The 27,147-nt window shown below is 44.7% G+C and overlaps 4 protein-coding genes across 7 annotated transcripts in view; all 4 read right to left on the reverse strand.

Moving 5' to 3' along the window:
- Positions 1-2,440, reverse strand: part of LOC106575157 (protein TANC1) — a 54,342-nt gene extending 51,902 nt beyond the window's left edge. For both annotated transcript variants that reach the window (XM_014151392.3, XM_014151391.3), the window contains exon 1: positions 2,351-2,440. In XM_014151392.3, the coding sequence (XP_014006867.3) occupies positions 2,351-2,411 (61 nt within the window). In that variant the 5' untranslated portion in view covers positions 2,412-2,440. The remainder of the gene's footprint in view (positions 1-2,350) is intronic.
- Positions 2,441-3,182: 742 nt separating this feature from the next.
- LOC106575158 (plakophilin-4) lies at positions 3,183-20,902 on the reverse strand. Of its 2 annotated transcripts, none has more exons than XM_045698870.2 (21): positions 20,623-20,902; positions 19,960-20,096; positions 17,817-17,938; positions 17,447-17,484; positions 16,919-17,059; positions 15,486-15,682; positions 14,663-15,233; positions 11,265-11,444; positions 10,765-10,993; positions 10,395-10,527; positions 9,410-9,623; positions 8,698-8,881; positions 8,276-8,393; positions 7,882-8,073; positions 6,857-7,030; positions 6,464-6,614; positions 6,094-6,371; positions 5,787-5,907; positions 5,446-5,577; positions 5,237-5,310; positions 3,183-4,414 (listed from the first exon to the last, which is right to left on the reverse strand). In XM_045698870.2, the coding sequence occupies exons 2-21, from the start codon at positions 20,077-20,079 to the stop codon at positions 4,139-4,141; spliced, it is 3,645 nt and encodes a 1,214-aa protein (XP_045554826.2). In that variant the 5' UTR covers positions 20,080-20,096; positions 20,623-20,902; the 3' UTR covers positions 3,183-4,138. The 2 variants fall into 2 exon arrangements, with proteins under 2 accessions (XP_045554826.2, XP_045554825.2); XM_045698869.2 differs by having other exon boundaries at positions 16,919-17,062.
- A 346-nt stretch (positions 20,903-21,248) lies between these two features.
- Positions 21,249-25,813, reverse strand: LOC106575156 (uncharacterized protein C7orf57). Of its 2 annotated transcripts, none has more exons than XM_014151389.3 (8): positions 25,698-25,813; positions 25,290-25,356; positions 24,642-24,827; positions 24,069-24,156; positions 23,696-23,819; positions 23,244-23,332; positions 22,909-23,033; positions 21,249-22,649 (listed from the first exon to the last, which is right to left on the reverse strand). In XM_014151389.3, exons 1-8 carry the CDS (start codon positions 25,791-25,793, stop codon positions 22,594-22,596), a joined length of 831 nt encoding a protein of 276 aa, XP_014006864.1. In that variant the 5' UTR covers positions 25,794-25,813; the 3' UTR covers positions 21,249-22,593. The 2 variants fall into 2 exon arrangements, with proteins under 2 accessions (XP_014006864.1, XP_014006865.1); XM_014151390.3 differs by having other exon boundaries at positions 22,246-22,649; positions 22,909-23,009.
- Positions 25,814-26,685: 872 nt separating this feature from the next.
- The window catches only part of LOC106575241 (four and a half LIM domains protein 2-like), a 13,629-nt gene continuing 13,167 nt past the window's right edge, over positions 26,686-27,147 (reverse strand). The window contains exon 5 of the mRNA XM_014151627.3: positions 26,686-27,147. This exon is cut by the window's right edge and continues 126 nt beyond it. Within this exon, the coding sequence (XP_014007102.1) occupies positions 27,122-27,147 (26 nt within the window). The 3' untranslated portion in view covers positions 26,686-27,121.

Below are 27,147 nucleotides of genomic sequence, written 5' to 3' on the forward strand. Positions count from 1 at the left end.
AGAGCGGACGGTCTACTGGCAGCTCAGGTCGTTGAGGAAAGTGTGTTCCGCTTTTGTCTCCTCTCAATGCTGAATGTAATCACTGCACAGGTGCAATGATGTGCGTGTGCATTGCAGTTACTGGCTACGCCTGATGCATAGAGTGTAATAATAACACAGCACTAACGGGGCTGGAGTATTATGTAATGCTACAACAAAATGACATTAAATCAGTCCATTGAAATGTAGCATGGTTTATACAGTAACCTCATTCCGGTGGATGACAAGAAGAGAGACAGATGGCCATCTACATTACATAAAATAATGTATTTGAATGACAATCTGCAAGGATACACACAGCCTTAAAAAGCAGAACTTACAGGTTATGGACAAAACCAACATTACTAGGCAGGGAGTTGCTATAACTTGATTATAATTAGTTATAAACTCAGGGCCCCTAATCGTGCTGCAAAGTTTCCATTCTCCTTCTCTGATGCCTCTGAGCGAGCCTCCAGGCCCCACACACAGCCTTATGGGAAACATATGCTGCTCATCATGTAGTCAGGGAACAACTTTCTCTCTCAAGTCTTTTAACCCAATCACAGTCAGCTTCACACAATGTAAGGCCATAGGCTTAGACCAGGGGTCGCCAATTACATTCAGCCGTGGGCCAATTTGTCTTTGAGCGGATGGTCGGATGGCAGGAACATAGTTATAAATAATTTGTACACTACAAACTGACTGCAATAATCCCAAACAGATATAGTATTAGACAACAAAATAATCATTTCAAACCTTGATTATATTGGGATACGATCACATATGTCTCTACTTATGCATGGGAGTACTTGGGAACAGATTTCCTACATTAAAATCACTTGATTGATTTCCTGGTGATTTTACAGACTTTTATGTCCAACAATGAAAATGATTTAAAATGTACATGCCATTATTAGCATGGTAGTCCACCTTTTGTACTAAATCTAAGAACCTAGAGGCATTAATGGTAGATTTAATGGTAGATGGTAGATGAGACTGACACACTTCTCTGAGTTCTGTAGCTCGTCAACATTAGATGCATTAAATATTTAATGTGCAATATGCTGACTTTGTACCCATATATCTACAGTGCCTTCTGATTTCCCCCAGACTTCTCTAGGGGGGAACACTCATGTTACGAGATACTGACAACACCCTTGTTGTTACCTCACAGAATGGAGCTTGCTAGTAGCTACATAACTACTGGAAAGAGGCACGACCCCACAGCGGAAGCACACGAGGCCTAGCATCAATCTGAATAATAGATTATAGCCTACCAAAATAAAGAGGGTTGACAAAAATGATTTAGAACTGGTAAGAAAAAGCTATACCCCCCTTTCCCTCAGAACAGCCTCAGTTCGTCAGGGCATGGACTCTGCAAGGGGTTGAAAGCATTCCGCAGGGATGCTGGCCCATTTTGACTACTATGCTTCCCACAGTCGTGTCAAGTTGGCTGGATGTTCTTTGGGTGGTGGACCATTCTTGATACACATGGGCAACTATTGAGCGTGAAAAACCCAGCTGCGTTGCAGTTCTTGACACAAACCGTTGCGCCTGACATCTACTAGCATACCCCGTTCAAAGGCACTTAAATATTTTGTCTTGCCCCTTTGAATGGCACACATACACAATCCATGTCTCAATTGTCTCAAGGTTTAGAAATACTTATTTAAGCTGTCTCCTCCCTTTCATCTAAACTAATTTAAGTGGATTTAACAAGTGACATCAATAAGGGATCATAGCTTTTACCTGGATTCACCTGGTCAGTCTTTGTCATGGAAAAAGCAGGTGTTCTTACTATTTTGTATAGTCAGTGTACATCCCTCATGACCCAAAAGGTTATTTACCATTTCAGTATCTTCTTTTTGTGGGTCAGTGCTGTTTGTTTAACCCACTCCAACTTCTCGTGACACACTTTAGGTCTGAGAGGATTTTACAGCAGTGGGACGCAGCATTCACTCCATAATTAGGCTAATTGAAATGGCTCTATACTCAAACACCCGGGGACAGAAAATTCAGAGCAGCCAAGTAGCTACAGTCTTCAATTAGGGCGAGTGCTACTAATGTCGAGGATTGGTCTCACTTCGCTAGAAACGATCTCTGCTCTGAGACTGATACAACAGAGATAGTACCCAGATTCCAGAAACATCCCCACGGCTCCCAGACAAAAAAACAGAAATCCATCAGTTACCTATTGGTAAAAATTTCAACCCAGCCTTTTATCAACAAAATCACATGACACTATTATAGTCAGTGAAAATGTGTCTAGTTACCTGGCTCAAACTGTAATGGGTGCAGTGTTGTAGATGGTGTTGTTTGTTCTCTTTCCTACCTGGATCCCGCCTGCTCCTCTTCTCTTCTTTCCTATTCCTCCCAAATACTGCTTTGAACATGTTCAACTGATCACAGGGAGTTCTGTGAAAAATAGTCAATACAAATATATAATTCCCTCTGCAAAAAGTGCTATTGCAGTAACATGGCCATATACTCCTAAATGAGGCAACACTAGTCATGGGAAGATATGGATTACAATGAGCCCTAAAGTACCCTCATCGGGCACAGTGGTCTGGAATGAAACCTGACAAAAAGGGAAATGTGGAGAATGGTAAAAAAAATGAATGGAAGCAGCTCAATGTGAAATGGATTCCAGATTAGCAAAGGTGAATAGCAGAAAATTAGACTTGAAAGCGAATGCGAGGCACATGCTGAAATCCGTTATTTAATCTATTACTTACGAATGAATTCATACACGACACAGTAAAAAACGTTTTTTTTCTTGCAATAACTTTGACGCGGCACATGAACGATTACGTAAACTGTAACGTTAAACAATGTAACGGTTTGTCATGCCCCGACACTTCACGCATCTAGAAGTTGGCTCACAAAACAGCCGACAACCTCACACGTAACAGTACAAGCAAAATATACCTGTTAAAAAAAGAAGAGTCAAGTTTAGTTCGTCGACGTTTCTTCAAAACAACGCATTTCCCTCCATAGCTATGGGAATGTTGATTGCATGAGCGGAGCTGTGTGGTCCGTCCTGGAAGTTGGTGGAGCTGATGAAAAGACGCTCTATCGTGCGCTTTCTGGGAGCGCGCCCCCTCCGAGTGAAGAACGTTTGGATGACAAAATGAAAATAAATTAAAAATCACCAACACCTGCAATTCCATTCCACAGCTGATTTATTTCACCAAGCCTCATTTTCACAACTTCTGAATCTTTTTTAGTGTTATGATGCGCTCTTTTTTAAAATCTTCATACGCTTCCATATGTCACGTGGCACATGATCGTCAGTGTTGGACAACATACATCAGGGCGTTTTGGGGGAAAGTCACACACTTAAATAAATAAATCATAAAAATGTCACTAGACACCATATCATACATACACAGTCTACACATTGAATACAGTAACATTCTGTAACAACACAGTGTAACGTTTATATTTCTCTGTACAAATACTATTTGACATTTCACAGATATGACTTCATGATATATATTTGGCCAACATACAAATTATTTATTTGACTCAAAATCCAAATTCACATTATTTTCCATTTGGCTGTAGTCGATTCACCAAGCTAGTTTGGAGATATTTGCAGCCTTTACTATATCCATAACTGTCTTAGTTTATCAATAACAGCTAACATATATTGAACATCATGTTAATTTCTATTTTGAGTAAACTATCCCTTTTATGTTTATTTTTAGGCAACACTTCTTCAGCACTCTCTCCATTCTCCACATTTCCAACCAAGCGGATGCCTGGCTCGTATCCAACCAACCTCATCATAAAGCCAACAAACCTTTCTTCTTTGGCTGACATCACACCACTCCAGAAAACAACAGGCTCTTTCCCACTGGAACCACACACACAAGAACACACACACATACAGACACACTCATGTTCTTTCTGTCTCTCACACACACACACACACACACACACACACACACACACACACACACACACCACACACACACACACACACACACACACACACACACACACACACCACACACACACACACACACACACACACACACACACACACACACACACACACACACACGTAGCTTAAACGGATGAGTCAGTCCATGGTTTTTACATGGTTTCTCCATCCCTACACCCAGGAGTCAGGGGATCCAGTGTACTGGTTAGCCTTCTGAGAAGGCCTCCTCGTGGTGGAGTAGAAGTCCACGTAGTTAGTGGTGTTGGTATTGTATTGCAGTCTGTTAGATTGGGAGGTGTTGTATCGCTCTGTGGAGGTCAGGTTCTCTGGCTCATCCTGGTAAGGCCCAGGCTCCTCCTCCCCGTAACCTTGCGGTGATGACAGATACATTCTGTAGTTGTTGTAAGTATTCCTATCCGGCTCGTCGGAGTAGAACACATCTTCCTGCTGGTAAAACAAAAGACAAACTCATTCCCTTCAACACAACAGACATGAGTCCTACATGAGAGTGGAGGGACTATTACACACAAGCAGCGATGTAGTGGTAAAATAATAGCTGGGTAATCTCTGATCTCAGTCCATAGTCCTATACTTTCAATGCATTTTTCCAGAAAAGGTGGGTAAACCCTCTTCCAAAATCAAAAAATGTACTATCCACTACACCACCGAACACAATGAAAGACCAAACTTTTGAGATACATTTAATCCCTTGAACACAAGAAAGGCTCTGTGGGGACTCAGTGGGCACCACTACACCCAATAAAGGACAATAAGGTTGTGTAATCTTATTTTAGGTAACAAAGAGAATTTAAAAGCCCAGTGCAGTCAGAATTGAGATTTTCCTGCGCTTTATATATATTTCCACACTATGAGTTTGGAATAATACTGTGAAATTGAAAACAATTATGATAATGCCCTTTTAGTATAAGAGCGGTTTGAAATTAACGCCTGAAATTTCAGCCTGTTTGGGTGAGATGGAGTTTGAGTGCCCGGTATGTCACCAGGTGGTAAATTAGTTAATAGACCAATAAGAAAGAGGGTTCCAAACCTCTCTGCCAATAATAGCTCATTTTCCCCACTCAGACCACTCTCAGACAGTCCTAGCTAAATTCTTGCTAAGAAGCTATTGTTGTTTGTTTTTGACACATTTAATTGAAAACAATAAGTAAGTACTTTATTGTTACGCAGAAATGATTTGATATCGAGATAAAAAAAAACGTCTGCATTGGACCTTTAAGACACCAGAACCACAACATATTTTTGTCTTACCTGGGTCCTAGGATAGTCCTCTCTTGATGGTGAGGAATAGGACCCGATAAAATACGGCGTTTGCTTTTCTGACCCTGAAAGTGAAAAACAAAGATAAGAATACAAGCGCGAGGCATTGTTAACTCAGCTGTGTGTGTGAAACATTCAATATATTTAAATTGTACACGGAAACCGTACTGGCGAACAAAAAGACCTTCCTCATGGCTTACCTGTGTACTGGTTTTTATGTAAACTGTTGTCTCCATAATATGTATGGAGTTGCATAGATGACTGAGCCCTCTGGTAGTTCGAGCTGTGTCTTCTGATCCCTAACATGGCAGGCGAGGAGGTTGCACTTCCACCTGAGAAGACATTCCATTCATTCCATCAACATTAGATTCAGAAACCACTTGTCAGAAAGTGCTTGACAGTAACCCGGGCCGAGACCTCAAAGAGCAAACGGAAGCATAGCGGCAGTGAACAGACTTTGAGAGGAACCAGACCCGGAGGGAAGGTCCATTGGTGGTGTGTGTTGATGAGTAGTTTGAACATGATAGTTGAGTGCTCTCACCTGATTGGTGAGGCACGGGGGACATCTGTAAGGTGCTAGTAGGCAGGGTTGGATGAGACCTGTACCTGTCTCTCTCCAGAGTGGACACGGGAGTGATGAAATGACCGTGGTGCCATCCGTCCTACAACAGAGATAATCGCTGCTCTCAGGACAGTGATATTTCACCCTTGCAAAACTGGATATTAAGGTATTTTATCAGAGATTAGTTCCGTTTTTCCAAGGTAAAATGGAGCCAAATCTGCAACTTTTGATATTAGTTAAGCGATTATACCAAAACCATGAACTTGCGAGGACACAGTGATCTGACCTGTTTGTAGAGGGTGCGCAGGTCCCTGTACTGCCACAGCGTGTTGAGGACCTGAGCAGCAGCCTTCACCACCTTCATAGAATAGCCCTTCCCCCTGCCCTTACTGATGTCCACCAGCTTCTCGATGCCCCCCGTGTCCGCCAGGGTCTTGGCGTTCTCCATGTTCCTGCTGGTGACTTCGTGGAGCGTGCAGCAGACAGACGCCACCGTCTCGTCAGACAGCAGGGGGGGGCTTCCCCCGGGGAGACGGTTCACCAGGTCCCGCATCGCATACTTTCCTGAGAGGGGAGACAGGGGGGCATGACGAACTTAAGTGTGTGTGTGTGTGAGAAAGAGAGAGAGTTTCTGTGTGTGTGTGTGTGTGTCTGACCTATAAGCTCCTTGTTCCTGCTGTCCAGGGCCATGTTCCTCAGAGCGGTGGCCACAGAGCAGACCACCCTGTCGTTGTCCATCCTCAGCAGCTCCACCAGGATAGGAAGCCCCTTCTCCTTGCGCACCGCCGCACGGATGTAGGCCGAAAACTGCACACAGGGATTATTGGATTTTTATTTCACCTTTATTTACCCAGGAAGTCCAATTATGTTATTACAGTACCATTATACTGATGTAACATTACAGTAATAGCAGATAAACAGCAATGCATAACAGACATGAGGGTCAGGTGTGGGCTGTTGGTCTCTTGTGAAATAGATTGATCTCAATGAGATATCTTAATGAGACTAACCTGTATAAACAAAGGTTACAATGAAACAAAGCGGGGCACCTTCCAGTTTCCAGCGGAGAGGTTCTGAAGGGATCCGGCCGAGCCCTCCAGGGTGGCAGGGTTGGAGCTCTCTGCCAGCAGGCTGAGGTAGGGCTTCACCACGGCCGGGTGCCACAGCATCTCTGCCCCCCGCGGAGGCTTACCAAACCCCGGGATGGGTCCCACGCCGTCCCACTGAAAGCATAAAGAAGAGCATAATGAATGAAACACCACAGAATGGAAGAAACGTTGTCCTCTGTTGCAACACGAACTACCGAGTTCCAAACCGCCTCTGGAGCTTCATGAAATGGGTTTCCATGGCCAAGCAGCCGCACACAAGCCTAAGATCACCATGCGCAATGCCAAGAGTCGGCTGGAGTGGTGTAAAGCTCGCTGCCTTTGGACTCTGTTTGGTGGAGGAGGAATAAGGGTCTGGGGCTGTTTTCCATGGTTCAAGCTAGGCCCCTTAGTTCCAGTGAAGGGAAATCCTAACGCTACAACATACAATGGCATTGTAGACGATTCTGTACTTTCAACTTTGTGGCAACAGTTTGGGAAAGGCCCTTTCCTGTTTCAGCATGACAATGCCCCAGTGCACAAAGCGAGGTCAAGACAGAAATGGTTTGTCGAGATCAGTGTGGAAGAACTTGACTGGCCTGCACAGAGCCCTGACCTGAACCCCATCAAACACCTTTGGGATGAATTGGAACGCCTACTGCGAGCCAGGCGTAATGGCCCCAACATCAGTACCCAACCTTAATAATGCCATTTTGGCTGAATGGAAGCAAGTCCCTGCAGCAATGTTCCAGCATCTAGTGGAAAGCCTTCCCAGAAGAGTGGAGGCTGTTATAGCAGCAATGGAGGGACCAACTCCATATTAATGCCCATGATTTTGGAATGAGATGTTCGACGAGCAGGTGTCCAAATACTTAGTGTATCTTAGCTAATGTTCTGTGTTAATTCTAACACATTTCCAGGCGCCTTTATCATAGGTGTCGAAGTGTGACTTAGCCAAGGAAAGCGGATAACCCCTACTATACACACACCTTATCATCCAGCCAGCCCCTCTTCTTCTTCTTCCTCTTCTTGCCCCAGCAGAGGTAGTCTAGGTCCTTACTGGGGGACCCGTAGCCCAGCAGGGCGTCCAGTTCCTGAGTCCCCAGCAGGCGAGACGAGGGCATCTCTATCTCCAGACGGTAGGACAGGTTCCTCAGAGTACACACACAGTTCTCCACAATCTGGGAGAGGAGGGGGAAGCATTTCAGTGACGCGCACAATACACACACACACACACACAGGGGGTACGATCAGGAACTTCAAGTTGGGATAGCAGAGATGGATGGGCAGAAACTGAGTGAAGAGGACTGGTCTAATTCTGGATAAAGTAAAGGGGGTTCAGGCAGGTGAGGCCTAAATGTACTACTCTTATAGTAAGCCCACCTTGCTGTCGAAGTCAGAGGTGCTAACGCAGGCCTTGAGGACATAGAGAAGTGAATTCACCAGCCCCTCACAACACCTCAGCTGACCCCTGGCCTCCTCTCCCGCTGAACTCAGGTTCCTGTAGCAAAACACAGTAGAAAGGTCAACAATACAACCACATATACAATACATACAGGTTTACAGACACGCACACACACACACACACACACACACACACACACACACACACACACACACACACACACACACACACACACACACACACACACACACACACACACACACACACACACACACACACACACACACACACACACACACACACACACACACAGAGAGAGAGGAAGAATGCCATTTAGCAGAAGCTTTAATCCAAAGTGGTGTACTTCTGTTCTGACAGGGATGACTTCCTCACTCCTCACCTGAGGCAGCCGGTAGTGTTGCGCAGCAGGAGAGAGGAGTGGACCTTGAGCTTGGTCTCCTCTCTGTAGTTGCTGCTACTCCAGCCGGAGTGGGGGATGACCACAGTGTTGGTCAGGGTGCTCAGAGCGTCCCTGATGATGGTCATCTTGACCGCGTCGCAGGACGACAGGTTCCACAGCACCCCTAGTGGTAAAGGGGGATAGGCACGCGGATGTAGTGAGCAGAGGACACGTGCTGAGGTGGGGCCATGAGGTTGAATCCAGTCATCCCTCACTTGATAATGCAGAGATTGGCAAGAAATACTGTACCAGCAAGCAGGCATATAGATCGATCTAGACCTCTCAAACTCAACTCTGGACCTCAAAGCCAGTTCCGATACGTTTTTTCATTGTTCCCCGCTAACCAGGGACTGATTTAGACCTGGGACATCAGGTGGGTGCAATTAATTATCAGGTAGAACAGAAAACCAGCAGGCTCCGGACATCGTAGGGTCAGGTAGAACAGAAAACCAGCAGGCTCCGGACATCGTAGGGTCAGGTAGAACAGAAAACCAGCAGGCTCCGGACATCGTAGGGTCAGGTAGAACAGAAAACCAGCAGGCTCCGGACATCGTAGGGTCAGAGTTCAATACCCCTGGTCTAGACAGTCATAAATACAGGCAGACAGCAAAAAAAGACAGAGACAGACAGACCGTGAGGAAGAGAGACCTACCAGTGACCAGCTCCCTGACTTCGTTGTCGGTGGTCTTCCTCAGCAGTCTGAGCAGAGCGGGAACGCCACCAGAGTTCCTCAGGGCCACCTTGTTGTCGTCTGTAGCCTTGCCATAAACCAGGTTCCTCAGGGCTCCGCAGGAACTCCTCTGCACCTCCATAGCCTTGTGGTCCAGCAGGTCCACCAGGTGCTGGACACCTCCCAGGTGACACACCTGTTAGAAGAGGGTCAAGGTCAGACACACCTGGAGCTGACAAAAAAGGTATAATCAATAGCAGTTATTTAAACAACAAGGCCCAAGGGGGTGTGGTATATGGCCAATTTAGCACGCCAAAGGGCTGTTCCCTAACACGACGCAACGCAGCGTGCCTGGATACAGCCCTTAGCCGTGGTATATTGGCAATATACCACAAACAACCGAGGTGCCTTAACGCTATTTTAAACTGGTTACCGACGTGGTGTGCACTCAGGGCTCAAACCACCCGGCTTATTTTCATGTTTTTAATACTATCCTTTATATTAATTCACCTGTTACTGCAGTGGGATAACTCAGGGTCACAGAGTGATTCTTGGTCGTCTTAAACACATCTACTTTGAAACAGAAGTTTACACCTCACACACATGGTTATGGGCTTAAAACCCTGCACCATGTCAGATATAGAGTTTAAATGTATTACATTTTGAGATTGCATCCCAATATTATATATTTATATATACATCACAGAAGACTGAAATATAACAAAACCGTTTGACATTTTCTGAAAAGAAAAACGTTTTTTTATTTTTTATGAAATGATGAATCGTGTTATTAACATTCCACCCAGAACCACTAAAGAGTGATTTGGTCATGTGACTGCAGAAAAGGGTTATGCGTTTGTGCTTTCAAATCCTCTCTAGGGAAGGACTTCCCATCCCCACAAAGTCTGATAACACACGTCAGCCGAGAGGTTAGGGAACAGACGGGGACAGATGGGCATCCCATTACCTCCACTTTGATGCGGTTGTCTCTGTAACACAGGTGCTGGAGGTAGGCTGCAGCGTTGGCCTGGACAGAGGGGAAGTGATGCTGCAGCATGTGGATCACCTCAGGGAGATCGGGGTCACGCCACGCAAACTCCCTACAGAGGGTGGGGAGGGAGAGAGATGAGAGGGAGGGAGAGAGACGGGGGAGAGAGAGAGAGATAGAGGGAGAGAGAGAAGTTGAGAGGGAAAGAAAGTGAGTCTAAAAGCAATTTTCAATCTATCGCTTCCAACATCAAATCACTTGATTTGAATTCATCAATAACATGTCTGGATGTAATCATCACGTTGTGTGTGTGTGTGTGTGTGTGTGATGGTGCGTTGTGTATTTGTACCTAGGATCCTTTTGTATACTGTCTATGGAGGGGGACCTTGTGGCAGCCCTGTCGACCAGACCAGAGTGCCTGGAGAAAGAGGTCTCATTGGGCCCCTGTCCCTGCTGGGAGACCCTGAAGGGGTCTGCGTATGACCCTGCGGTGTTCAGCCCATAGCTGCTTCTTTGGTACGCCAGGGTGCTGCAATGGCTTGTGGTCCTCTGGAGGATCCGCTGAAGGTTCTCCGCACCTGGGAATACAAAGACACAGATATATTCAGGATGGGGCGTAGCCTACACACACACACACACACACACACACACACACACACACACACACACACACACTTCTCCACTTTGAGTCTGTATAACTGCATCGCCATGTCTCTTAGAAAAGACTGCCCACATAAGAATATCGTGTTGACTGTAGATTACAAACTAGTCATAACACACGGTGCAAGTCTCTGGTCCCAATGGTCCCAGCCATGTGTAGTTGTGTCTGCTGGTAGTGTGTTGCAGTACCCCTGAGTGTCCTGTAGATAGCGCTGTGTGAGCCGTGGTGGGCGTGGGTGGGGCTGTGATACAGGGGGCTTTGGAAGGCTCTGTCGTCGTAGACAGGCGTGATGTGGCAGTCAGGAGACATGGCCATCCTCATATCCTGGTCCAGTGGGCTGTGGTGAGTGGCGTAGGAGCTGTGCAGGCCTGGACACACACACAGCAGGGGAACTTAATAGTCATGACATTATTTACACTGTGTCAGCTGACAAGACGGGCTTTGAGGACAATGTTGTTAGTGATGGAAGGTGGAGAAATGGGGTGAATTTCTTTATCAACCCTGAATCAACCTTAAATCAACCTTAAATCTAAAATAATATTACAATCTGTAATCAGTTGTGTCGTATGTTGGTTGTGAATGGTTAATTATAGGATGCTGTACGGTGTGAAAGTAGATCTATGTTCATGGTTCAGGTTGATGAAAGAGGATTAGTATTTATTAGGATCCCCATTAGCTACTACCAAGGCAGCAGCTACTCTTCCTGGGGTCCAAACAGGGTTAGAACAGTTACATCACAACAAAAACAATAACAGCCTACATCACTAAATAAATCAATACAACATACAACACATTATTACATTACTACTCTATTATTACAAATTACAATATAAAATCTCTTCACAGTCCCCAAGTCCAGAAACACACAGTACTAAATAGAACCATGACTACATGGAACTCTCTAGCACATCAGGTAACTCAAGCTAGCAGTAAAATCAGATAAAGAAAAACAAATAAAACAACAGCTCACAGCACAATGTGTGAAGAGACCCCTGGTGGCATGTCTTGTGGTGTATGTACAGGTGTCTGAAGAGACCCCTGGTGGCATGTCTTGTGGGGTATGTACGGGTGTCTGAAGAGACCCCTGGTGGCATGTCTTGTGGGGTATGTACGGGTGTCTGAAGAGACCCCTGGTGGCATGTCTTGTGGGGTATGTACGGGTGTCTGAAGAGACCCCTGGTGGCATGTCTTGTGGGGTATGTACGGGTGTCTGAAGAGACCCCTGATGGCATGTCTTGTGGGGTATGTACGGGTGTCTGAAGAGACCCCTGGTGGCATGTCTGGTGGGGTATGTACGGGTGTCTGAAGAGACCCCTGGTGGCATGTCTTGTGGGGTATGTACGGGTGTCTGAAGAGACCCCTGATGGCATGTCTTGTGGGGTATGTACGGGTGTCTGAAGAGACCCCTGGTGGCATGTCTTGTGGGGTATGTACGGGTGTCTGAAGAGACCCCTGGTGGCATGTCTTGTGGGGTATGTATGGGTGTCTGAAGAGACCCCTGGTGGCATGTCTTGTGGGGTATGTACGGGTGTCTGAAGAGACCCCTGGTGGCATGTCTTGTGGGGTATGTACGGGTGTCTGAAGAGACCCCTGGTGGCATGTTTTGTGGGGTATGTACAGGTGTCTGAAGAGACCCCTGGTGGCATGTCTTGTGGGGTATGTACGGGTGTCTGAAGAGACCCCTGGTGGCATGTCTTGTGGGGTATGTACGGGTGTCTGAGCTGTTTGAACAGACAGCTGGGTGCTTTCAACACGTCAATACCTCACACAAAGACAAGCAGTGATGCAGTCAGTCTCTCCTCTACTTTGAGCCAGGAGAGATTGACATGCATGTTCTTGATTCTAGCCCTCAGTGTACATTTAAGCTGTGCTGCTCTGTTCTGGGCCAACTGTAATTTGCCCATGTCCTTCTTTGCAGCACTTGACCATACATCTGGGCAGTAGTCCAGGTGTGATGAAACTACGGCCTGTCGGACTTGTGTAGTTGATTGTGATGTCAAGAAGAAAGAGCAGTGCTTTATCATGGACAGACCTCTCCCCATCTTAGCTACCGTTGCATCAGTATGTTTTGACCATGACAGTTTACAATCTAGGGTTACACCAATCAATTTAGTCTCTTCAACGTGCTCAATTACCCCATTATTCATTAGAAGATTTAGATGAGGTTTAGGGTTTAGCGAATGATTTGTCCCAAATACGATGCTGGTTGAAGTGACCACACCAACAATAGCGTGCATCTTAGATGGTGGCAGTCTATTGTGGAACCTCTTTTGAAAGCTGAACCTATTGAGATGTACTGTGCAGTATAGGCCTACGGCCAACAAGAATCCCCTGCATCACTCTGCTTCAGCGTAACGAGCTGTGAAAGGCTATGCTTTATGGTTCTCCAGGGCGCACTTGATTCACTTTGCCAATAGGCTCCTTTCTTTTGGCCCAGTAAAATAGATGAAAACCAATCCATGATGCTTTGTCATTTACCAAACACCCCCACAGCAGAGCAGTGCTCTGAATGACTCTGGTTACGCCTCAAATGGCACCCTATTCCCTATATAGTGCACTACTTTTGCCCAGAGCCCCTATGGTTAACTTCTGAGCAAAACAGGGCTATGTGTGTCAGTAGGATAGGCTCAGTGATATGATGGCTCAGGATAAAGGACAAGCGCATCTCTCTGTCGCCACACTGTCAGCAACACTACAGATCTAGTATTTAGTTCATATAATCCCTTTCACACAGAAACCAATGGATCTATACAAAGCTAAATCGATGCACGTAAATAAGAAGAGAGACTGGTAACGTTTGCCCTTTTTCAAGTATATTTTTCCTACCCTTTAGCCAGCATAAAATTACCCTTCAAAGCTAGAATCCTTACTTGCTACATCAATTTTTGGACTTTTGGACTTGATTCTTGAAGAATATAACTTATATAAATGCCTCATGAACTTGGTTCGATTGATTTAGGCCTACCCCATCAGAACCCAAAATGTAAGCTTTTTATACTCCAATGTTTGTAAACAAAACAAATGTAAATAAACACTGTATAGCAGCATTCCCCAACTAGCGGACTGCAAGGGATTTTATATCAAATCTGTTCCAAACTATTCCCACGCATATAGAGATACTGTATATGTGATCGTATACGAATGTAAGCAAGGTTTGAAACTACGATGTTTTGGTCAAATATTATACTCTGTTTGGTCTTCTTGCGGTCAATCTGCAGTCTACAAATGATTTGTAATTATGTTCCAGCCCCCTGACCATCCGCTCAAGAACAAATCATCCCGCGGCTGAATCTAGTTGATGATCCCTGCTGTATAGCCTTAAAACACGGCTAAAACTATTATTTTGATGGATGGTCAGTCCTTGCATACATAGGTCTTGCTTTGAATTTGAGAGTGGTTAAATTTATCCAGGCCCATCCCTCAGCTTTTTACCAAAACACAGGCAGGGTTACCGCTTTGTTATTCTTTTAATTAGGGATTCCATCTTTAAGTGCATGTGTGTGTGTGTGTGTGTATGTGTGTGTGTGTATGCATGAACGTGTGTGCATGGGTGTGTTTCGAGGCAGAGTCCTGCTGTATGACTAACCAGTGAGGCTGTCAGGCCGTGACAGAGGCAGGGCGGTCCTCTCATAGAGCCCGTAGGCGTCATGTCCGTAGGGGAGAGCCTGAGCCCCCTGGCGGGTCAGTGTGGAGCCGTAGTGCTGGGGCACAGCCGTCATACAGGACCTCAGAGGAGAGTCAGACAGCCCCCTCCCCTCCACCAGAGACAGTGTAGACCCCAGGCGACCGGAGACACTCCCCATCGCCTGGTGAGGTGAGGTGGCATGACTAGCGCTGCCTGGACGGGGGCTGGTCCCGAGAGGAGAGTCGCCGTTCCCGTTCCTCTGGTGGGTGGGGGAGTAAGGAGAGGTGGCGCGGTGGAAGGAGGGGGTGTTGCCTGGACCGGGCGGGGAGGAGGGGGGCATGGTGGTGACGGGGAAGATGCTGGCGAGGGGTTTGGGCTCGGTGAGGATGGGTGAGCCGTAGGCGCTGCCGCCCTGGGAGGTGCGGAGAGAGACCCGGGACGGGGACACGGAGCCCCCCACACCACACACAGGAGACTGGCCCCGGGAGGAGAGGGAGCCCATCCTCCTCATCACCCGCCCTGACGCTGAGGCCTGGGGCAGGAGGGATGCAGGAAGCAGGGTGAGTGGGGGAGACATATGGACAGGGCACGACACACAGGAAAGCCAATGCAGTCCTTGATACATACGGTTATCTTTAACTTTGAGTTGTATACAGTTTGAGTAGGTTAACTAAGATATTATATAAATAGGCAGGCATTTAAAAAGTTATATCATATAAACATGTGGGCATATAAATAGGTTGTCTCTCTTCACAGTAGAGGTGGGTTAGTGTATATTGGCTACCTGTACGGAGGCCTGCCCCTCTGCCCGGGAGCTCCTGCCGTGACTGGGGCTTCCCCTGGGGCTTACCCTGGGGCCGCTGCCCGACAGCACGTGTTTGGGCTCTGACAGAACCACGTTCTCTCTGCTCACACTGTAGTAACTCATACTGCTGTCCTGATAGCCACTATCGGCATACGACGTCATGTGGGCCACAGATCCTGTAAGAGGGAGGCGTGGGGAGGGGTAGAGGAGAAAGAGGGGAGTGGGGGAAGGGAGGAGAGGAGAAGGGGATGTAGGAGAGAGGAGAGGATAAAGAGGGGAGGGAGGGAGGAGAGGAAGCAGAGGACAGAATGATGTTTGAATAATGGTTTAGCTTGTTGGCCTTGAGGTCTATTTCAGAGCTGAATGAGCATTTATGCAATCGACACATTCATAATCAACACAGCGTGCCACGGTATGTAAAAGATAAGTGCCCATTTAAATAAATATTGTCACTAAGTTGTGGAACGTGCCCGCTTCGGATGATATACTGTTTATTGTGCATTTTATGGCCAAATGAAATCTGTTGTTACATTAGTTGTAGATGTTGTCTTAATATTTCATTAGTAAACCATAGCTACGTTATATACTGTGTCGCAGTACCTGGTATACTTTGATGTTATTCCACAGCTACTTTTTACTTCAAAGCGTTTCTGCCTTTTGACTTTCAAACCTTTTTCTCCTTTTCGGTGTCATCATTCGTGCAGGGATTATCCAGTCGCAGTACATTTTAATGACCTAAAGCATGACATTTCTACCTTTAGATTTTGTGGTATAGAGAAAGTCAAGATATCAGACAGGGGAGGTGATATTAATAATACTCTGAGCAAAAGAGAATGTTTTTGGATTTTCACCCTCCAGACATTATTTCCTAAAGGACTTAATGATGAAATGCCTATGTATGTTATGTTGTGAATTTAAAATATGTTCCTATTTAAGATTACTTTGTTTTTTCGTATGATGTACCCAATGATTAATGAAAACTTGCTATGTCCTCGTTGTGATTTTATGGACGTGTTCGGTACGTCTTGTCTATACACTTTTGTAATATTTGTGAAATGCATATTGTTATGTTTGGTAGCACTTATTTATTTTTCCTTTGCCTCCAACCCCTTTCCATACGTGGAACGGATGTGGGTGGGGCTAGGTCTACATAGAGGTGCTGTTTTCTGAAAATTCACAAAAGCTCTGACGAAGGCCGTTAGGCCGATACGTAAGCTTATTAAATATCAGTGATACTATCAAGAACAGTGTGCGGTTTCCTTTTTTCATTCATCATTCGTGCAAGTAAAAAAAAATTCTCCCCGGCAGATTCCATCTAGTCCTAAACACGCTATATTCTCCATGCTAAATCTGAACTGTAAAAAAAATGAAGAAGGAGGCAGATGAAAAAGAGGATGCAGGAAGTAACAGACCCTCACTGTCATACAGGGATGCCCTCTCCGCTTCAGGGAGGTAGAGTGACCCGTGACCCTGATCAGCTCTGAAGAGACGGGAGGGTGACTGGTGAGAGCTGTCCATTACAGCAGCCCGGTGCTCTCCCGTACCAGACACATCTACTGAGGAAAACAAGATGGCGTCACGTCAACCGTCCTGTGATCGCTATCAAGATCGTTTAAAAATCACAGGAGGTTGGTGGCACCTTAATTGGGGAGAACGGGCTCGTGGTAATGACTGGAGCAGAGTAAGTGGAATGGTATCAAAGACATCAAACACATGGTTTCCAGGTGTTTGATGCCGTTCCATTTGCTCCGTTCCAGACATTATTATGAGCCGTCCTCCCCTCAGCAGCCTCCTGTGGTACAAACGTAGCTCACCTCAATAGCAGTTTATGATAGGACTCTCTACATGCCCTTGTTCTTGTGCTTCCATTAGGCAACCCTATGGGTGTCTAGACAATTGGATTTCAATAGGGGTCAATATGAATTTGGGAGAAGCTGTACCTGTGGATCTCCAAGCGAAGGACTTCTCTGACGAGTCACTGTAAAGAAGAGAAGGTAGTAAAACAATGGAGGGAAGGGGGTGGGGCAGGACAGGGATGGAGAGGAGATGAGAGCTAGATCAACATGACAGTTTACACTTTAATCCTGTGTGTGTATTTGTGTGTGTGTGTTTGTGCGTGTGTGTGTGTGTGTGTGCTGCATGTTGTGCGTTCGGTGAGCCTGGATGAAGGCATTACTGTAGCTACTCATCATCAGTAGCTCCATTATAGGTGACATGCTGATAGAGAAACAGGGTCAGTGCTCTGTGTGTGTGTGTGTGTGTGTGTGTGTGTGTGTGTGTGTGTGTGTGTGTGTGTGTGTGCGTGTGTACCTGCTACTGGCATCATCATCATCGCCAGGCGACTCAGCTCCCAGCATGCACCTCTCCAGTTGACTGGCGACAATCTGACGCTCCTCCTCCAGCTCCCGGGTCAGACGCTCAAACTGGAGCTCCTACGGCAACACGGAAGGGACAAACGGTAGAATCATACTCGCCGAACATTTCCTTTGACTGACAACAACTTCCACTGTGTTAACGATAACCAAGTTACACAGCCTTTGGCATGCTCACTCTGCTACGCCTTTAGAGCAGTTTGACGTTTGACGTATAAAATATATTTATGGTCCAAATGAATAAGTCAACAAAAGAGGCTGTGGCATTAAGGTCAGAGCTACCCAGATTCATCAGTCTGATTTCACGCTGAACAGGGACCGGTGTTTCTTAATGTGTCTGTTACAAGTCAACATTATTATAAGAAGTCAATTAAAAACCCTTCAAGGCTACACATGTCTAAAATGTCTAACATGTGTATATAGACTAGACAGATTTGAGGTGAGACTAACTGCTAAATGATGAAGCATCCTCTTTTGGAAGCAGTCAGTGGCAGCCAGCCACCAGCTTGAACACGATGGGTTCTTATCAGGATGGGGTGCTGCCAATAATCCCTCCTCTCATGCCAAGCAGTGCCAGGTTGTGTCTAGTACTGTACCGGCTGAGTGGTGAACTGGAGGCGTCCCTGACTGACTGCCCGTTGTCACAGGGTCACAAACACAAAGTGTCTCTGTCTAGTGAGAGGCGTCCACCCCAGAGCTCAGATCCTGTCTACTGTACACACACTGGAGAGAACCAGATGACTTCTGCAACACACTGGAATCCTGCAATCACACAGGAATGTCAGCCAAAGACAGAGTGAGTGCAACACACACACACACACACACACACACACACACACACACACACACACACACACACACACACACACACACACACACACACACACACACACACACACACACACACACACACACACACACACACACACACACACCAGAGAATTACTGGGCTCAACCAAGCACATCACACAAGCAAACACAGACAGGGCGTAAACACACACACACACAATAAATACCAGGGGGAAAAACCCATAAACACACACACACTCCCTGACAGCTGTCTAACTTCAACAGTTTGCAGTGCATTAGTGACCTCAGTGAAATACGCGCGGGGCAGCAGGGCGGGTGATGTAACTGGATTGAACCAGCCTGGCTGGCCTGGTGCTTTAACTTCCAGATCTAGATTAGGATAGAGATGAGAGATGGACTGGTACCAAACATTCCATGACAACAACAAGAACACCATCATTCTAATTCTACGGAGAAGACTTCCTTCTTACTAGAACGTCTTGTTCTCTCGGGACTTTTGGCACTAACATGGAATCCAACGATTTTGTCAAATCTCTAACTGGGTTTGGCACATTTCTGAATGGCTAATTGCTCATTCAGCATTCTGTTTGCTACAGCATCTGATGGACCTATCACTATTCACTATGAAAACGCTGATTTTGCACAGATTATTACTGCGGCCCATCATACTACTACCGTTAGCTGACCCCCCGCATACTTCTGCTGACTCTTTACAAAATCTGCTAGAATTCAAGTGAGAAACCCATTAGAAAACACTTAGCCTAAAGCCTTAGGGGTCAAAATACATCAAAACACCATTGCCATATTCATGCAGCAATACCGTTTATGCAACAACAACAAAAAAATGAATACTTTTTTTTTTTAACTAAAAAATACACGAAAATCTATAAAAATCTCATCGGGAAGATGAAAAAGATACTGCATTCATTTCCAGTTTTATGACGGGTTTTATTAAACATCTGGAAAGTTGTGACATTCACAGTAGTCATCACTCATTTCTGTACCAGCACTCAGGAGGACAGAACAGTGATCCTACACTGTACATCTGTAAATCCTTTATCTGGCAAACACTTTCCCACAATTCTGATTGAGCGACAGTCTCAGAAAACACTGCTTGATCAATTCTAGCATCTCTAAATGCATAACATCACAGCAGAAGGTGAAAAGGGGAGGAAAACACTCAGAACTAGAACGAGATGGGGAGAGACAGGGAGATCGGGAGGGAATGCGACTCATACCTACTGAGAGAGCACGACAGGAGCTATACACACCTGTTCTTTGACCGAGGCCAGTAGGTTGTTGGTGCTGGTGTCTGCTTGGCCGTGCCCGCTCGGTCCCTCTCTGGCCGGCAGAGACCCTTCCCCCTCCTCTCCCATCTCCGGGGATGGCATCCTCCACCCTCTCTGCCCTGTGGAGACATGCCCAGTACACATTACACAGACAATATGTTACTGTCCAGCACTAAAACCAAACAAGGACTGCAGTGCACGGAAGGCTCAATTGCTTGCTATGTCATTTTGCGACCTATTGGCAATGCATGCATGCACTTCCACCAATGTGACAGGCTTAGAAGCACTGCACAGCACTTCAACTAGAAGCCTGGTAACAACAGCAATACAATTACTACAGCCACTGTCAATGGTATGTCAGCTCTCCCAATGCAAGCTGCTGCTGCATTACATCTGGGCATTGGTGCAGCCAGTTCAATGAAAATGGACTGTGAGGTCAATGCATGATAGTATGACGATACACTGAAGCTATAAACCCATGATAGATACACTGTAACAAACAAAATCCCCACGTTTGAAGTGTGAACATGCAAGAGAACATGTACACGGCGCATGTGGATACTGAGAAGGTGAATCATCTGACACTGCCTAGGTTGAAATGATAGGAATCATGTATTTACAATTCTGCAACAGCTGCTTACTTACGAGGCACGAGCTGGTGCGATTCCTTAGCCGCCAGATGTTGCTGATGTACTTCTCAGGGTATACGTCCGTTAGGAATCCATTTTCCATACGACCGCGACAGCTTCATTTTGCAAACTGTGTCGCTAAGACTACATTTCTAGTTCATCCGTCAGAAATGATTCAAGCAATATTCCATGCATTGGCGAATGTCAGTATTAATATTTATGTATCTACCTTGGCGGTCCAAAATCTACCCAGCTACGGTGCAATTGACTTCTGTGGCACCCGCCAGGATTCAGGATATCTGTGACGTCACCATGCGGTTTGTACACGGAGGTATCTATATGGTAATTCGCTGGGACCATGGGAACACCTTACAAAATAATAGCTGAATCAACAGATATGATGACGTTTAAAGTGGTGTTTTTGCCATAATATATATTGACTGAAATGAATATGCTATCATATTTTATTGGTGTATGTATTGAGCCATATGAATATAATTAATTTGATTGGATATTATTTATGTTCTATAATCTGCACGAATCTATGTGAGAGTTTTAATAGGCAATAGGCGTGATTATTAACACTAGTACTGTTCTGACATTGTAGTTAATTACCACTTAATCAAGAAAGAGCACGAGGGGTACATGCACATGCTCATTTATTTTAATGACATTTTCACTCAATAGCCTCAGTGCACTCATCCCTTTAAGAAAGATATGAGGATCACACATTGACTGTGTTAATAAAGTGGACCTCTCCACCAATGAATAACTATGGCAAATTATTACGGTGTATTTACTGTGCTAAGTGGAACATGTCTCCAAGCTACATGTACCTTCACATAGGGCTGGGCGATATAGCGTGAATACCGGCATACCGGTATGGATCCACATAAAAGTTTTTATTAAGTGCTAAATAACTGAAAAGTTCAACAAATTGGACTACTTCACTGTCACTTTTGTCCTAGTTTGGTTGAGAATAAAACCGTCAGCATGGAGAAAGCCTGTTAAAATAACTTAACAAAATAACTCATTTGTTGCCATTCTAGGCTCATCCACTAATCATAAAACATATTTGGATCTTGTATTATTCAGGAACATAAAATACCGTCAAATACCACCATACCGTTGTAAACTATAGTGATATAATTTGGCCATATCGCCCAGCCCTACCTTCACGTCAAAGCAAAACCATTTCACTTCAGAGTAAACAATATCATTGCATGATACAATTGCCACTATTCCCTAAATATGTAGAATGAATTGACACCGTTGTTAGAACATCACAAAAGGTTTCTATCTATCTATGGAATCAATGCCCACCATAACTTCATAACACTGAACCATATTCTGGTATGAGATAGGTTGGTATCTTGGTATCTTGGCTGGGAGGGCATCTCTTTAGAATAAAGTAGATTCATTGGCATTTCTGTCTTCCATTCCAAATCATGTCTGCCTTCCCATAAGAAGTGAATCCCTTAGCACCCATGTTTCCATGTTTTTTTGGCAGAGCTCTCGGTTTCCGGTCCTATTCAACACGAGAGCTGAAAAGCGTGAGCCACAAACGTCTCCTTTGTGTCCGCACAGTAGGCCTTGTTCACAAACAATCTTCACACCACCAAAACCATTTTTTACACCACAAATAGAAACTCCAGTGTACAGTACTGTTTCATAGTCACACAATTCATCCTCCAACTCAACAACGATAATATAAACATGACAAGCATCAATAAGCTGTGTCGGTGTTCTGAGAACAACACTACACAGAGTATAAAACAAAAGACAATACAATTAATAAATTAACAGAGATGGTACCGTTGCATAATTACAAAACATAATAACAGTCGGGATGTACAGTAATGAGAGAAAGTGTGTCACTCAGAGAGAGAGAGAGAGAGAGAGAACATACAGTAGAGTGAATGGCAGGTGTGGGTGTGTGTATCCACTGTTGTTTTCTACCCCAGATGGACCTCTTCTGTTCTCCTCCCTATTCCAGGTCCTCATCCTCAGGTGCGATGGTGCTCGTCTGTTCAGAGGTCACACCTGAAAGACAACACACACACACACACACACACACACAGATTGGTCATATGTAATAATGGCATACATTCAAAATGCATTAAATCCCGTAGCCAACCCATACGTCCAGAATTTCCATATGGTATGAAATAAACACTTTAATTGTTTGATTAAAGATTGTTTGATTTAGCAGAATAAACATATAGCGCTGCTGCTAATTCCTCCAAAATACTTGTTGAGGAAAAGTCTGTGAAAGACTACAAGGCAAAGTAATTTGTCGTACTTGAGGAGTCATCCTCATTGGTGGACTTCTTCTCATCCTCTATGTAGCCAAAGCTCAGCAGCTTGGACATGCTCACGGGAGCAGTTTTCTTCTCATGGGACCTGTCCATAGTAAAATCACTTTGACTGAGAGGTTGGAAATTCAATTGTGTTAGTGGTTATGTTGAATTTATAAGTTCCAACATTACACAAATTATATATTACACAGGTTATAAAGGTTATACAAATATATCACATACTGACACACATATTTCAGCATATTGGTATTATTAAGCGTGAAGTGAAATTGAATTACAGAACAAACAGTGGATGTCGAAAATAGAGGCAGGCACTCACGTCTTCTTGTATTTGTTGATCTCCATATAACCACCTTGGCTTAGAGACATGTTCTCCATTTGGCTGGACGCATCCGTGACGGTGGGGTTCTGCACACAAGAATACAACCAGTTCAAACCAGTCAGTCAGGCCCAGCACAAGAATACTCATTGTATGAAGTATACACACGCATGGGAAACTTCTAACAATGAAATGGATGACCAAGTAAATTCATGGGTGAAGATATAATGACCAAACTGGTTGGCAGTCAAACAAATGAAATGTTATTACAGTACACTGGTGAAAAACAAGGCAAAGAATTTCAACAGAAGTCCCCACCCAGTCCATTACTGAACGCAAGGATGGAGTCAACTCAAGAGATGAACTGATGAAAAAAATAAAGGGAGGGGATGATGGTAAATGATAACAACTGTGTCAGTGATTAGGGGGTTTGTTGGGGCCATTGAATTCACCTTCTCTTTATAGCTATCACTCTCCCTTTCCCAGGCTGAAATATCATCAGTACCGAAGGGAGCAGCGAGAGGTTGCCTTTTGCCGTATCCTTGACAATCATCAGGGGATGCTGCTTTACTTCCGCTGTAAAGCACAAAACCGAACCCTGGCTTGGACAACTAAAGATACACCACCACCAAGAGTCAAGATGTAACTTCCCATTCTAAACATGACCTGTTCATCTGTTTTCAAGACACATACAGACATGACATGATGCAGAACGTTTTGTTAGGCCTGACATATTGTTCCATGATCCCACTTTAGAGAATGAGACATTCCAATAATATTTTCATCAAACAGAGCCAACAAACCAACAGGGGGTGGGGTCCTTACCGCTGAGATTCAGCTGAGAACCAATCAGGTGAGTTGTAGGATTTATTCGGCCTAGCCTCCTCCTTGTTGTCCTCATGCCACAGTAAACCTGTGGAGGACACATAACACGAGGTATTTAAAAGTAGGAACTTGACTAAACGTGGATTCATCTCTTTTGAAAATAAGTATTTTCAATTCCTTTGGAAATTCAATGTGGGAATTCAACGCCTCTCCCCTATTTGACCTAGACGTTTTGTGTGTCTGTATTGAGATGTAGGCTATGTATGTAGTTCTGTCCTTGAGCTGTTTTTGTCTATTAATGTCATGAATTATGTCACGTTTCATGTTTTGTGTGTAACCCCAGGAAGAGTAGCTGCGGCTTTCGCAACAGCTAAGGGGGATCCTAATAAAATACAAAATACCAAATGAGTTGAGCATGATATACAAAGCAATTCACTATAATTTGAACTAGCTAATATTATTAGAGCCACACTAATCTGTGTCCAATGAGGCCATAGTAATGACCATGTACTGAAGTGTAAAGCATGTATCTACTGTAAAGCAGCACATAGCTATGACACAAAACATTGTTACCCTTCTGTCCCCCTCCTTTGGCAAGTTTGACATAGTCGGAGTCGGAGTCGAATATTCCCACACGCCTTCCGCTGGTCCTGGCCTCAGGAGCACCCTCAGTGGCTTCCTGGCACAGCCCGGGGATCTGGGAAGTGGGTCCCGTAACACCGTTGGAGGGAGCTTGGCCTGGATAGCCTGTCTTCACGCCTGTAATAAAATGATTAGGTTTTGAAAGGGTGTTGTCACCAGCACTTAAGCCTGCATTTACAGGCAGATGACGTAACTGCCCTGGCTGGCTAGAGAATTCATGGCCTAGATGTAAAAGCTATATTGAGTGATATGGTGTAGCCTCCCTGTATGTAAGCATATCATAACCTCTGCTAAGGTCTCGAAATTTGCGGCAAGGGAGGTAGCTAGCGCACTTGCCCCCTGCAACCAGAAGGTAACTGGTTCAAGCACCACCTCAGTCATTTCTCAATCGCTACATTTGGTGGAAGCAGAGGGATAAATCCACACTCTCTCGGGACTTTTTAGGAATACTCTGCTTAGATCTGGCCCTTTATGACACAAGAGAGTTTGCTTAAATGCTAGGATATTGTATTAGTTGGCACAGATGTCCAGTTAACTGACTACAGCCAGAGGCTAGAATACGTTAGCAAGCTAGCTTACCACCAGGCTTGGTCCGTCTGTGGTTGGGAGCAGCACTCATTTTGGCTGATGATGATTCCAGAATTAGCTGACGGGGTATAATAAAAAGACAAGATAGTTGCAACGTGAGTTAAAAAATGCAAGATAAACTATGCTAACAGTTCTCGCTACATGTAAACCGCACGACAATCGGGTATCCCCCGTTTCAGACACAGAGGGGAGAGGCACACACAACCTTTGTTCCACGCTAGTTAGTGGGATAGCATCCTTTAGCTAGCTAGCTAGCTTTCCACAAAAGCCATCAGGCGTGCACGACTCAATGTTAACATATGAACAACTAGCTAACAGGTTATCATATCATGTTAGTAAATGCACACAGAGTAATGCAATTTTCAGAGAGGAATTGTATGTTTAGAAAAGCTAGCTTACACAATTCGTGTGCCGGTGGGTGTGGAGACCTCGATATGGATGGTTAGCTAATGCGGTTAGCATTTCCTGCTGCACATTCCATGTACATCCGGTCATGTGGTTGTATATGTTATTTATAAAGAAAACACCCAAAACAGAAATATCCTACGAATATACATTACACATGTACATACAATTATTTATATTACAGTTACAATAAACCAATAGATTGACTTCAATTTGAAGACGTTTGTGCCTTTTGGATTTGTAATTCTGTAAGTTATTTGAATGTTCATTTATTACAGAGAATTGCTATTTTCTTCACTCAAAAACAGCGCCATACATCTTGTACAGGACCATGGACAGCAACCCCGAACAAGCTGCAGCATCACCCTGAACCTTTTCAGCACCACGGACAGCTCGTCATACAACCCCACCTGAAATCCCAGCGTCCAGACCCAGACCAAGACATTTGAGAGATTGACGTACGGAGGCAGAAATTAGGGATTTCCCCAAAGATAGGTCAGCTGCAAAGTCAAAATTGACTGTATTGTAAAAATTCCTGAAAACAAAAATTATCTTTTTGGTCGTAATTTAAGGTTAGGGTTTAGGCATTAAGGATTAATTACTTTGTGGCTCTGCCAGCTAGTGACCCCTCTGCAGAGCTGCCTCCAGAACAAGATTCATGACGAAAAACGCTAACCTGCACCAAGAGCCACACAGATCCAGGCCCAGACCCTAGACCTTAGGCACTAATGTTCACATCCCATACCTCCTTTATGTGGTTTTGAGTGTTCAAGAGACCGAGTCCATTTTCCCCTAAGGGGTGCTTGTACCGCTAGATGGAGCCAGAGGTAAGCTATTCAGAACTATAGGGGGTTGTAAGTCTGCTTCCCAAATGTCACCCCTATGGAGTGCACTACTTTTGACCAGAGCCCATGGGATTTATTTGGTGTCTTTACAGATTTGGAACAAAATCAAATGTCAGAAAGATCATTATATCAATGAATTGCCTTTTAAATACTTTATTTCACATTTAGAGTGCAGGTACATGTCATGTTGTCGTTAGATTTTACTGCTTTAATGAAAAGTACAACTCCTGTTGTAGTTATGTGTCACGGATGATTATCCTAACATATACAACATAATACGATAGTTAAACGTTTCAATGGTAACAAACCACAGACAAAGTTGTTATTTTGTTTAAAATACATCAAAATGATATCTCTTTCTAAGAATCTAACGCAATTTGTGCTCATTTCATCAGACAACATATTGTATCAATCTGAGGCCAGTGCATGCAGAAAGCCCTTTGGGTTAGTCTGAAGTGTATGTTATTGAATACATATATAATTCTAATAAATGAAATGTTAGTAGGAGTAGGCCTATATTCTCTTGCATCTTTGCCTTCTCTGGCTTTGACGCTCCATCCTGGCATACAGCTTTTAGACGTCTTTGCCGCACTCGGGAC

Source organism: Salmo salar, chromosome 17 (genome assembly GCF_965601325.2).
Source record: "Salmo salar chromosome 17, fSalSal1, whole genome shotgun sequence".
Classification (NCBI taxonomy): Eukaryota; Metazoa; Chordata; class Actinopteri; order Salmoniformes; family Salmonidae; genus Salmo; species Salmo salar.

What these genes read in the sequence shown, in the direction of transcription:
- LOC106575158 (XM_045698869.2), bottom strand. Translation starts at nt 20,079, where the DNA reads ATGCCATCCCCGGAGATGGGAGAGGAGGGGGAAGGGTCTCTGCCGGCC. An exon ending in GATGATGATGCCAGTAGCAG is followed by an intron (nt 17,485 to 17,816) that starts GTACACACGCAC and finishes TCTTCTTTACAG; the next exon opens with TGACTCGTCAGAGAAGTCCT. An exon ending in GGGGCTGGCTGGATGATAAG is followed by an intron (nt 7,031 to 7,881) that starts GTGTGTGTATAG and finishes TTATGCTTTCAG; the next exon opens with TGGGACGGCGTGGGACCCAT.
- LOC106575156 (XM_014151389.3), bottom strand. Translation starts at nt 25,793, where the DNA reads ATGACCGGATGTACATGGAATGTGCAGCAGGAAATGCTAACCGCATTA. An exon ending in GTGATAGCTATAAAGAGAAG is followed by an intron (nt 23,333 to 23,695) that starts GTGAATTCAATG and finishes TCTTGTGTGCAG; the next exon opens with AACCCCACCGTCACGGATGC. An exon ending in CAATGAGGATGACTCCTCAA is followed by an intron (nt 22,650 to 22,908) that starts GTACGACAAATT and finishes GTTGTCTTTCAG; the next exon opens with GTGTGACCTCTGAACAGACG.